The sequence below is a fragment of the Octopus bimaculoides genome, chromosome 1 (assembly GCF_001194135.2).
Source record: "Octopus bimaculoides isolate UCB-OBI-ISO-001 chromosome 1, ASM119413v2, whole genome shotgun sequence".
Lineage (NCBI taxonomy): Eukaryota > Metazoa > Mollusca > Cephalopoda > Octopoda > Octopodidae > Octopus > Octopus bimaculoides.
The window spans coordinates 57658080-57671910 of NC_068981.1; the positions used below are offsets into that span (position 1 = coordinate 57658080).

At 34.9% G+C, this 13831-nt stretch overlaps 1 protein-coding gene and 1 long non-coding RNA gene across 2 annotated transcripts in view; one reads left to right on the forward strand and one right to left on the reverse strand.

The window, feature by feature from the left end:
* The window catches only part of LOC106869160 (NADH dehydrogenase [ubiquinone] flavoprotein 2, mitochondrial), a 31991-nt gene extending 18823 nt beyond the window's left edge, over positions 1–13168 (forward strand). Inside the window, exons 3-10 of the mRNA XM_014914773.2 lie at positions 419–481; positions 1405–1467; positions 3131–3218; positions 4216–4315; positions 6216–6319; positions 6892–7001; positions 8228–8304; positions 12983–13168. Coding sequence (XP_014770259.2) covers positions 419–481; positions 1405–1467; positions 3131–3218; positions 4216–4315; positions 6216–6319; positions 6892–7001; positions 8228–8304; positions 12983–13085 — 708 coding nt within the window. The 3' untranslated portion in view covers positions 13086–13168. The remainder of the gene's footprint in view (positions 1–418; positions 482–1404; positions 1468–3130; positions 3219–4215; positions 4316–6215; positions 6320–6891; positions 7002–8227; positions 8305–12982) is intronic.
* The window catches only part of LOC128247561 (uncharacterized), a 29051-nt gene that overhangs the window by 1171 nt on the left and 14049 nt on the right, over positions 1–13831 (reverse strand). The gene's annotated exons all lie outside the window — the stretch shown is intronic.

Consider the following 13831-nt stretch of genomic DNA (forward strand, 5'->3'; position numbering starts at 1 on the left):
ATATATATATATATATATATATATATATATATATATATATAAATGACCTAATGTCAACCATTAAACTAGAGATAGCATACTTTCTGATAAGCTGAATGAAGCAAATGTACTATGGATTAAGTTTGTTGTTATTTAGCTCGAAATTGTTCCTATTGCAATCAACTGCTCACTTCTCAAATGTTGTATATGTCTACGATACCCAATAGTTTCTACTTTTTTTAAGATGGTAAGGTGTAATTTCTGAGAAATTTTGCTGGTATGATTTTAAAAGAACGCATCTTATCTATATGAAAATCATTTATGTAACATTTAACAAGATTATAATTAGATTGTTTGTCACCTAAATTTTGAAATATAAATGAAATTAATGATCTAAGCAATTGAAAATAAATTTAAAATGACTATTTTTAATTTTAAGAGTCACCATGCCCGGCGCAGTCTTCACCGAACTACACCTGCAAGTAGTGATGCTCTGTTCGTGGTAAGTTTTCTCTTTTCCAATGATTATGCTGTATAGTAACAGGATTATATTGAATCACATCATGTCATACAATGACAATCTCAACTCACCACATTAAGCTTAATCTTAGCTCATTCATTGTGTGAGATCATAGTTGTGGCCAATGCCAGTGTCAAGTAACTGGCCTGTTAAAAGCACCTTTCAATCATTGGGCAATATACTGTGCTTGTGGAGACCTGTTGAATTGAGTGAGATCATAGTTGTGGCCAATGCCAATGCCAGTGTTGTGGCCAATGCCAGTGTTGCCAGTGACACGTAAAAAGCATCATTTGAGCGTTGGGCCTCATGGAGGCCGTTATAGGTGACCAACACCTTTGGCGATATACCATGCTTGTGTTGAACTCTCAAACCAAGTGAGACCATAGTTGTGGCCAATGCTGGTGTAACATCAATGGCACATGCACTGGTGGCATGTAAAAAGCACCCACTACACTCTTGGAGTGGTTGGCATTAGGAAGGGCATCCAGCTGTAGAAACCTTGCCAAATCAGATTGGAACCTGGTGCAGGCCCCCAGCTTACCAGTTTTCAGTCAAACCATCCAACCCATACCAGCATGGATAGTGGACATTAAACGATAATGATTTATTATCATTTTTCATCCATTTTCCTGTTGGCAAGGGTCTGATAGATCATCAAAGTCTCTGTTATCTAGCACAGATAGTAACAAGGAAAACTAGCCAACTTTGATATTGATAAAATGAGTGTATTTTATGTCCTTAGCACTAGAGAGACTGTTCTATATGAGAAAGACTTAAGGTCCCTTCTCATATCTTGCAATTGGCATATTTTCATATGCTAATAATGTTTAATTATAACTGTTGTTTTAAATAGAAGACTTTAAGTACCATCTTAAACTTCATATTTTATTTTCAAATTGTTTTAGCACCGTGACAGCAGCTATAATAATCCCCAAACACCATTTGAATTCACTGCAGAAAATCTGAAGGTAGGTATCTTGTTATAATAAATGCTTTAACTTTTAACAATTAATATATTCTTTTTTCTAGAGGACTATCATCATTTATTTAGCTTACATTTAAAACATATGAAATGTATTTTCTTGTCATGTTGTCAATAAGTTAGTAAACATATTTTCATTTAGGAAGATAGACTTGAATTCTCCTGTTGATGAAGTATTTTTTATATAGATTATTTGCTGTTTTTTAGGGTTTAGTCAGAAAGGAGGAGTAGTACCCATAACCTTTGTGTATCCTACTAGACTTTTTAAAAATCATTCCTCAGAATGATCCTGGCATGGCCATGTTACTAAAATTTGTGTTTCATGGTTCGACTCCTCCTGGGCAAGTGTCTTCTACTATATTCTTGGACTGATCAAACAAGTGAAACTAGACTGACAGAAACTATGTGAAGCCCTATAGAGCAAAATTCTACACACCTGCGTTTTAGTAGAAAACTCACTTCATTGCCTGATTTAACATCCTCCCCACCAACCTCCCCAATCTGGCCTTGTTATAAAGTCCAGTCTGTTACAAGTATTTACACTAGATGCCTACTCTGAGGCAAACCAGTAAGTCATGGTCTCTTTCTTTTCTCAGCCAGTCTTGGAGGAGGCCCAACAAAACAGTTCTGTTCCAAACTTAGATGTTGTATATCCACTTTCTTGTTCACTGATTTCAATGGGAATTTTACCTTTCAAACAGCTATGCACTAACAAAAGTTTTTTCAGAGTTATGCACTTTTACTAGTTCCAATAGGTAAAAGTGTGAAACCTGCTTGCCTCAAATCATTACTTACTGTTGTAAGTATAGTTTGATATTAGCTAATTCATAATTACTTGTAAAAGTACGTTTTTTCTAGAGATATATTTTGTAAGTAAGGTAAATTCTTGCTGCATCAAACATCTGTAGTAAGCATTAAAGGATATGCTTTTAAGAAGTCAAATTCAACAGTGGTGTAAAATTTAAAGAAACTGTCTTTAAAATGTTAGATTATCTATAATATTATTCAGTGTGTCATAACATGTGTTTGAGTGTTATACTTTTAATAGCCTTGGGGATGAAATCAAAGACATAAATATAGTCTTTAACTCATGAAACAAAATTGAACTTTTTCACTTTAAACCGCAGAATGATATTGAAGATATGATCAAAATCTTTAACATAATGAAACAAGTTTGAGTGTCATACTTTAAACAATTTTAACTGACACAAAAAGGCAATCAAAAGTTTTAGTATAACAAAATAATGTTATAAAGATTTATAAATTTATTCATCAGAAGTAGATGACACTAAGCATAATAATTGTAGAATAGCAGTAAAATATATGGAAAACTTTTGAAATTACTTATTATGTCTTTTAAGAATCTGATGAACACTCCTTCACTTTTATTTCACTATATCTTAAATACTTGGCTGGACAGAAACTATTTTCATTTGGTAGTTTTAATTCAAAGAACTACTGCTAAAACTAGATTATCTCAAAAATGTTAATACAATTTAAATGAAATTGTAGCTAGATTGTGTGTAAATTAGTATTAAGTGTCACAAGCTTTGTAAAGCTCTTTGTTTAAATCTTTTTCCATTCTTTAGAAGTTTAGTGCACTTACAGTAGCAAAAAACTATATATTTTGATTTCTTTGTTTTCTATAGAGAGCTGAAGCCATAATTTCCAACTATCCTGAGGCCCATAAAGCTGCAGCTGTTATTCCACTTCTGGATCTTGCGCAGAGGCAATATGGTGGGTAAAAAAATATTTAAAAATCTGTTATATTTGTATATTTCTAACTTGTAGGTAGATTTTAAATGGAGAGATTTATTCAACTAATTATGAATTAATCAAATATCTGATTAAATCAATGATTACCTCCCAATAAAAAGCATACTTGTTTGATTAAAATATAAATTCCATGTCATTATCATCATTTCAGTGTTCATTTTCTTTCTCATGCTGATTTGGGATGGAAAACCTTGTAATTTCACATATTTTCATTCTTTTTGATCCTGTGCCATCTCATTTGGGAGGACCTAAATGTGAGATGTCTAACGTTGTTTAGCACATTTTTATCATTCAAGCCTGGTGTATCTAGTGTTACTTTATCAATGTCATTATGACAAGTACTACTAAGCTGTGTAACATGATTTTTGTCCTAGCAACTGTTATATCTTATTTGCTCACCCCGAAAAGGTATGAAAAATGGCTAATATTTCCTTCAAACTTTGCTTTTGTTACATTTATTCAAACCCCAAAGAATCTCTCTCAACACATGGTTATGATGCTACATACTCATTACTCATACTCATGATCAGAGATGCACATATTGTCAGCCACAAAGGGACATGCTCAAGTGGTTAATGTCAAGCAACTGACAAGGAAATCTGTGGTGTTGTGCACAATATTTGCTACAATGATATTTCTGCTTCAACAACTCAGCACTGAATATGTCTGAAATGTAATGAAAAATAGTTTAGTTTCAAAGCATTGATATCCAGGTCACAAAAGCAAAGTTTGAAGGAAATAGTTGTCATTTCATTTGATTTTGAGATGAAGCAAATAGAAAATAACACTTACCGCACACAAGAAAAATGAAAAGTTTTGTTACACAGTGTTATGAAAGGTTTGATTGTTGTTTCTAACTGGCTGAGCACTCACATAGAAGCTGCCTCATGTAACTTGTTAAACTCCTGTAACTTGTTAAACTTCTGTAACTTGTTACACTTTTTTTCTTCTTTTACAGGTTGGACTCCCATCTCAGCAATGCATAAAGTAGCTGACATGGTGGGAATATCACGTATGAGAGTCTATGAAGTAGCTACATTCTACACTATGTTTAACAGGTAAAGAACTTTAATGCATTGAAAATTATACGTATCTACTAAGTATTAAATATAACACTCCATTATAATCCTACCAACCATTATCATCATCATATCACACTTTGCACAAACCAAAGTGGAGGCCTCTATGTGGTCATTTGAACTGCTGAAAACAGCAGCCAAATTCTTCCAAATCACACACCGTCTTTAAAAATGGAAACAATACATTAGATAATGTAGTCTTAGATAACCCTAAAAGAAATGGTATGGTGAAGGTTGGAAGACCTTTGAGGAAGAGTCTGCTCAATCAAGGCTGACTGGAGACAAAACAACACATTGTACACAAACATCATACAGTCTATTCTTAATATGGAGAGAGGTAATAACTCCCTGAAATTTTTCCGCCTTGTCTTTACTTTAGCTTCTATACTTTTGTAATACATACCTCCACAGCTGATTAGGTCACCTAGATAACAAGCTATTAACTACTTCGAACAAGATTTCTGAGCAACTGAAAGAATTCATTTCTTGGATGTTCTTACTGTTGGCTATTCCTGTACATCTACATATGAAATCCATTTTCTCTCTGTCTGTTTCCCTAAGATATCATTGCACCTTTTGTGTACCAATTATTTACTGGGTGTTCAGACATAGATGTGGTTGTGCAGTTAAGGAGTTTGCTTTCCAACCACATGGTTTCAGGTTCAGTCTCACTGCATGGCACCTTCTACTGAAGCGAAGCCATCCAAAACCTTGTGAGTGGATTTTGATAGAAATTGATAGAAGCCTGTTGTATATATGTATGTATGTATGTATGTATGTATGTATCTCTTTGTCTTTACATTATGTAAATGAATGCCACTGTCATACATGCAGTATTCTGCAAAAAAATATTTGGCCATGAGGAATTATCTTGGGAACAGTTGAGGGTTGGTGTCAGGAAGGGCATCTGGCTATAAGAAATCTGCTGCATGGCAAAGTAGATGTTAAAAGATAATGATGATGAAATAGTTTCTAGATAGCAGTAGAGTTCTGTATTTCCTCTTAGTAGCTAAAACTTTTGAATCTCTTAAGTTTTCCTTTTTAGCCTCTTGATGCTGGATCCTGCTTTCACATTTGGAGGTTTTCCTCGTATTCTTTGGCTGATTTGACATTCAAAACTAAGTCATCAACAGACAGGAGTTCCCAAAAACCAACACCTAGTTTTGAGTCTCCTGTTATTGCCTGAAGAACAATAATAAACAGGAAGGAACTCAAAAATGAGTTTTCATGGACACCAATCTACATGCTAAAATTTCTAAATGAGGTTGTTATAAATTCTCATTTTACTGACAGCATCTCTGTATATAGTTTGAATGGGTCTCACAATGCACAAACTCAAGCTGCATCATATCTAAGGTAGTTCTCTCCCTCATGAGTTTTGTTATAATTCTTTCTTCCAGCTTCATTGCTTAGTTTATCAGTTTAATGTTTGGAGAATCTTATTTGCACCTGTGGTTCAAGGTATTCTGTTGTATCAGCCATGGAGAATAACACCTCCCTACAATATCTGATTGGCTGTCACAGTAATTAACATGTATCTTACTTTGCTAGATTTGTTCAACACCTCAGCATCTACCCCTGATGGACCTGTTGCTTTCCCTGCATTCATATCTTTAATGACTTTTCTACAACAGTCAACCTCATTAGCTGGTTCCTTTGTTGGATTCTTTTTGGGTAACCCCTTTCTTTCAGCAGTCATTTTGTAATATTATTTGCATACTTCATTCTTCTCAGTGTCAGGGCAAGTGCACTGCTATCCTTTATATAATCAAGTAAATATTTATTTTTTTAATTTAAAATACTTTTATCCAGAATATAATAATTAAATGTATTGCATTTCATATTTTCTCTAACACTTACGATATTCTTGTATTCTTAGAGAACCTGTGGGCAAGAACCTTGTCCAGGTATGTACCACAACTCCTTGTATGCTAGGTGGCATTGGCTCTGATTTAATCCTTGAAGCCATAAAGAAAAATCTTGGTAAGTTTGCATAATTAAAATATGAAACTACTTACTTATAATAAAAAAAAAATATTACTAAATGTATAGTTATTTTTTCATTCTATAATGTATAGAATGGATTGCTGTTGAAATAATTGATTAACAAATGGATGTTTGTGCTACTAATCTAGTGGTGTAATGTGGGTTTAGGCCACTCTATGCAGTACCTAAATTGGCCACCCACTTCCTGAATCATGATATATCTTCAACTACAGTAAACACATGTATAGGAAGTGATCTCCCTATGCAGCCTGCATAATGTATGCTATGCCATTATTAATCACTTGATCAAAGACTTCAATTGAAATTTATTCTCAATCAAGTAGAAAAAAGCAGTTATGCGCTCCTTCCACCTGAGGTACAACAATAATTGTTGCAGGTATACTAAAATGCATACCACAAAATACGTTAGGACTTAACTCTTCACAGCTGTAGAAGCCATTACAACACAAAGTGAAGAAACTAACTGAAAGATTTTAACAATCAGAATTATATATATATATATATATATATATATATATATATATATATATTTTTTTTTATTTGTTTAGGTATTAACGTTGGTGAAACTACCACCGACAATATGTTTACTCTTACTGAAGTAGAATGTCTTGGAGCTTGTGTGAATGCTCCTATGGTGCAAATCAATGATGATTATTATGTGAGTATTGCTTTTTTCCACAGTGTTAATATATAAATGTATTAAATTCCTTTACAATTAGCGCTAGTAAAATATCAATAGTATCCTTATGATTTTCATTTTCCTTGGTTTACCAAAGGAATAAAGAATAAGTTGGTTAAATTTTACCAGGTTTATTAACCTTTATTAATCCTTGCTAACTCACATTTCTTGTGTGAAAGTAAGGCAAATCTTTGAAACAAAAGTCAGCATCAAACAGATAGTAGTGGACTGAGTCAATAGAGGAGTTCCTTCAGCTGCAGAGACCCTTGTTGTAGAAATAGAAATTGCAGAGTGTGGAGACATTGTCTGTGCACCAGAGGTTGGAATATGTGAGTGAATTCATGCTAATTAGTCAAGTAGCCTTTCCCCAGATGCAGTCTTGGATGTCTGTATATATAACAGTTACATTGTGGGTTATCACATGAGCTTTGCAGAAGTTAGTAATTGTTAAAGGCTGAAATATTTTCTGGCTCTGAAGATAAACACCTGTCTTTGTTATTTTCTGATTGCACTAGAAAGAAAATAATCAAGGTTATTTGTAACACTGCTGTTAAGATTACTAGCTGGTTAACATGTATTGAATAAAATTATTTAGAGAATGTAAATTCAGAATCAAGAATTGATTTGCTACCAAAATGTGGTGGGTGGGGTATGAAAACTTAAATTCTAAACCTTGATTTTCCATTGCTGACATTAATGTACAGTGGCTAGTTAGTACTGGTCTAAAGCTCATTAATCTGTAACTTTTCACATTACTGACTTAGTATTGCACTATTAATTTGATAACAAGTCAGATCAAAAGATTTAAATGTATATAACATAGAATATCTATTATTTCAGTGTTAATATATTTATTACCATATTCCTAATGATATACTATGCCTAAGTGTTTCATTTAATTGCTATAATAAACAATAATTTCGAGGGGATTGGTAAAGTAACTTCTCTATCAGTAAACTTGTGTTTGGAATGTTAATAAAAAAGTTCTTTTGTAAAATTATGATGGAAAATCTAAATTTGAATATAACCATTTTAAAACTTGTGCTTTTGTGCTGTTGAATCAGAGGTGATCTTAGGTTAGTATCAAAAGGATTAAACACATCTGAAAATATTGGCTTTTGTGTTGAAAGTAATCATTTTAATAATTGTTCAAACTGAAAAATATAATTCATATTAATGTCTAAATAATTTGATGTTGATTACAGGAAGATTTAACTGTTGAAGACATAAATAATATTTTGGATGATATTAAAGTTGGTAAAAAGCCCATAGCAGGACCACAGTAAGTTTTTATTTCCCATGCATTCATTAAACCAATTATTCTGTACAGGAATCTTTTATTAACATTTCTATCTGATTTCTCCATATGCTTTTGTAGTATTCGAATCCAGAAGACTTGGATTTATGTTACAATTTCAAATAAGTACTATGTTGCCTTTTTAGTTCTTTCTTCTTGGTAGTTGTTCTTTAATCTCAGGCATCTCTCAAGCAAACCTATGGCTAAATGCTTTCCAGCTAATTATCCTGTCTGTTTTATTAACTATGTTTTCTGATGTGTCCTTTCCTTTTCTAAGGTGGTATGGTGTGACTTGAGGTATTTTTAGCAGAACAAGCAATACATGGCAGCTCCCTTCTTGGTTTAAAAAAAACACTGAGTCAAATATCAAAGTTGGATGTTCTTATCAGGTTACCAATACTGATTATCTTTCTTCAAATTTAGTTTTTGAAGTACTTCATTAGTGAATTATGCAAATGTATCATAGTCTTCAGAGACATCTCCCTTACCACTCTGAAGAGTCGTAAGGGAGATGTGCTAAAACAGCCATTCTACCTTGCAGAACTCACTCCCACAAGATGGTGAGCTCTATTCCAACCAATGTAGGAAGGTGATTCAGGTACCTAGAACGTTTCCACTGCCATAGGTTTGAAAACAAACTTACCAGAGAGCAGTAGGTATTTCATCAGCTTGCTATCTTCTGCCTGTCAAGTGACACAGCCTGGGTCTGCTGCTGCTAGAGAGAATATCATTGTAGGTTGTATCCTAAGTAAGAGGTTAGAAACCTTAGAATGCAAAGATTGTATTTTATCTATAAAGCCTTCACTTCAGTTCGAGGAGACTTTATTTGATACCTTTGATCATCATTATCATTTAACGTCCATTGTCCATGCTGGCATGGCTTGGATGGTTTGACCAGCGCTGGTAAGCTGGGAAGCTGTACCAGACTTCAGTCTGATTTGGCATGGTTTTCTATGGCTGGATGCCAACCACTCCAAGAGTGTAATGGGTGCTTTTACATGCCACTAGCACAGGTGCCATTTGCATGACACCGGTATCTGCCACAATTGTGATTTTGCTTGGTTTCATGGGTCTCAGTTGTTGCCTCGGTGAGGCTCAACACTCGAAAGGAACTCAGCCACTTTGCCTCCATGCGGCCCAATGCTCAAACGGCGCTCTTTACATGCCACCAGCATGGGTGCCAGTTACATGACACCAACATCAGCCATGACTACGATTTCACTTGATTTGATGGATCTTCTCAAGCACTGCATATTGCCAGAATGCAAAATTGTCTTCCATGAAAAGAAATTAGATACTTCTTTTTCCTCATCGCATTTATATCTACTCCATGTTAGTCAAATTTCTCAATATGTAACTATTGTTGATTCCATATAATAGCATTACTATATTTACAAAAATATTTTAAGTTCTTCCAATACAATTTTTAATACAAAAACTCATATAGTTATACAAAGCAGTAAAGTTTATGATCACATTGTTCCAACTTATTTTGCAACATTTCTTTCTCAAGACTTGATGCACTCTAGAAGCTCTACAACTTCAGCAATATTACATTAACACTAATTAGTAAAAGTAGTATTGTCTGATACAGGGAAGAACATCTGGCATGCTCAAAAACCCATTCTTCCACAAGAAAATACTCTTATTCAAGGAATCTACTTCCACCAATTGCCTCATTGCCCAAATCCTAGATACATTATGTCTGAAAACTAGGCAAGATGGTTATGGCTGTAACACCTTTGATGAGAAGTCTACTTGATCAGGGATAACATGGAGATTCATATTCAAATATCTCAATCCATACATCCTAAACCCTCCTCTCTGTAGTTTAAACATATATCCTCTAATCAATTACCCCTTCACTGCACAATTTAGATGACTGCTCATATGCGCATCTACATATCTGAATGGCCTGACACCAGTTCTTTGGGTTACTCCTTGGTATTGCCCTACTTTCAGTAACTGGTTTTCTTTTCCTAATGTCTTCTCTTATGATCATAAACCCTTCCCATCTTTTAAAATGTATGAGTATCCATACTATGTACACGCATAGTCTTTTGCACTGTCATCATTATTCCCTTTTTATTTTTAAGTGTTTGTTTGTGTATCATCATCTTTTCACATCCCTCACTGCTTGCATAGTCAACAGTTACTTGAGTAGTTTGGACAGTCTTTTGTTATCTTCATGAAATTCAACTAAGATCAGCTTTTGTCACTTCTGCTTTCACAGGCTTGTTCTATTAGATTGCTTGTCATCTTTCATATGCATCACATTTGTAGCAGTGCAGTTGCCTCTCTTACACACTTTTGCTGATTTCTTTTCTCTCTGCTCAGCTGTACTCTGTTGTTCATGCAAGTTAACATTACACATCATCATCGTTTAACGTCCGCTTTCCATGCTAGCATGGGTTGGACGATTCGACTGAGGACTGGTGAAACCGGATGGCAACACCAGGCTCCAATCTAATTTGGCAGAGTTTCTACAGCTGGATGCCCTTCCTAACGCCAACCACTCAGAGAGTGTAGTGGGTGCTTTTACGTGTCACCCGCACGAAAACGGCCACGCTCGAAATGGTGTCTTTTATGTGCCACCCGCACAGGCCAGTCCAGGGGCACTGGCAACGATCTCACTCGAAAATCCTACGGGAGCCAGTCAGGCGGTACTGGCAACGGCCACGCTCAAAATGGTGCATCTCATGTGCCACCCGCACAAGAGCCAGTCCAGGGGCACTGGCAACGATCTTACTTGGCTTGCCGGGTCTTCTCACGCACAGCACATTTCCAAAGGTCTCGGTCAGTAGTCATCGCCTCAGTGAGGCCCAATGTACGAAGGTCTTGCCTCACCACCTCAGCCCAGGTCTTCCTGGGCCTACCTCTTCCACGGGTTCCCTCAACTGTTAGGGTGTGGCACTTTTTCACGCAGCTATCCTCATCCATTCTCACCACATGTCCATACCAGCGCAATCGTCTCTCTTGCACACCACAACTGATGCTTCTAATGTTCAGCACACATACACTATAAACGTCTATTCCTTTTTGACATATCAAGTATGGCCACTTCCTAGATAACAGTTAAGTTCTACAATCCCTTGCTTACACTTGAGATTTTTCAACTGATTTGACTATGAGAACCAGTTGTCAGCAGAGAGAACTTTCTTCAGACAGCTTTAAACTCCTGCAGTAAGCTAAATAGGCTAAAAAGTGAGCTTTAAGGACACCTTACCGTCATGTTAAATTCCTCACTGGTACTGTTGATGTCAGTTCACAAGCAATTCATCTACATCCAGTTCTTTTAGTGGCTTTCATACTGAACATGGTGCCATCAAGCCTTAACCAGGTCAAAGAATGCTAGTTACAGTGATTTGTTCTTGGTTGTCTCATTTAATGCCATATCAATGGTTCCCTATTCTTGCACCAACCCAAACTGCAGCTAGTTCTCTCCTTAATCGACTGTGCAAGAGCTCTACCATTCTCATAACTTAGTCTATAATTTTGATGTCTCACTAATTAATTTCTGAAGTATTTCCTTTGCTCTTTAACGAGTTGACATTGATGTTGCTTATCATTAAGAATGATGCCTCTCTGTACTTAATCCTAGATACTTCTAAGACAGAATGTATAAAGTAGGATCACTGATCATAGCCGTGCTCGGTCAGGTTGAGGCAAGCAACAGTCTGATGGACTACGCAAACGAACAGCACATCCTGTTATTTTCATCATCCCAGCAACTATTCCTGGTAGCGTGAATGACTCTTTTGAGCATATCTATCAAATTTCATTAACCGTTTGTCTATTTAGAATAATCTCCCTTGCATCGAGTTATATAACCATTTGCAATACCTTTTTTTCTGTGCCACTTCCCAGCATTACTGAAGGTGAATGCACCTGTGTCGTTATATATGCATTTCCTCCCAACTATGCTCAGATTCACAGATATTGTTTCAATTTTGTACAGGATATTGGCAAAACTCATTCACCTTCTCCTTACTAGATATACCTATCATCAAATTATTGTTATTTTTCTAATCATTCAAGGTCTGTCTTTTGCCCATACTGACTCCATCCCTCGTACAATTCACAACTTTGAACTGTGACTATTCCTAACATGCTACATCTAGTTTCTCTTCCTCATAAATTACCAGATAGCCTTCCATTTTATTTTATTTTATTCACAGGGCTATGTCCTCAAAAGTTTCAAATTTCATATAATTCATTGAGCTTGGCAAAGGTTATTTACATATCCAACCAATCATTAACACGATTACATCACAGAAGATCACTATCTTAATTTGCCAAAGAATCAAACAGAATCTACTACATTACTCAACAGTTTCCACTAGTCATCATAACAGTTGGACAATCATCTAGATGGAACATGATCAAAAAACTTCTGCACCTCAGTGAAATACATGATTAAGTGTGCATACACAACACATTTTCTTATGGTAACACATGTGCAATCTACAATATAACCCTGAAGCACATAGTTAACCACCTACCTCCATAACATAGGTCTGGGTCATTTTGAACAAAGTGAACAAAGAACATTCAACTAAAAATACAAATTTCTTCATTATTCAGTTTAAATATAGTTAATATGTAAATTCAAATTTTTTCAGCATTAAGAAAATTATACATTATAAAATGCTTTGTATTTCAGAAGTGGTCAGCAACATCGTTTTTCTTGTGAGCCAAAAGGTGGACTAACTTGTTTGACTACCCCACCTCCTGGACCAGGTTTTGGTGTGAGGGAAGATTTATGAAAACAAAAAAATAGAGACCATGTATTACTTAGCTTTCTTTCAACACTGAAATGTATGATGTAAAATAAATTTATTACTGAATATCCTAAGTTCTTTGTATACTCATTGATTAGATTATGCCATTTCTTAAATTTAAGAAAAAGCTAGTCTTCTTAAAGGAAAACCAGATTAATGTATTTGAAATTGTCCTTCAAAGGACAATTTCATCAAACCACAAATAAAAATGTCTACTAAAATCAATTTGTTTCTTTCTAACAATTGGAGAATAGGTTGCATGTTTTTCTTACAAAGAGTTCTCCTATCATTAGATTTTTATTAAAATCAAACCAAAAGTACAAGTTTTCAATCTTTATAACAACAGTTTAAAGAATTTCTCAAACTATTGCAAAATGAATTTAACATCAAAATAAATGAAGATTCTTGAATTTTATATATATATATATATACACACACATACATATATATATATATATATACATACATACATATATATTTCAGTTGTATAATCTAAACTAGAAAGAGTCACAACATGAATAACAAACAAAATAAAGTGATTAAGAAAAATATAACATCTTTTATGACTTCATGATGAAAATCCCATTAATTTCATTTGAAAAGAGGATGAAGTTTTACAGTCAAGTTTTACATAGGCATAGGAGTGGCTGTCTGGTAAGTAGCTTGCTTACCAACCACATGGTTGCGGGTTCAGTCCCACTGCATAGCATCTTGGGCAAGTGTCTTCTATT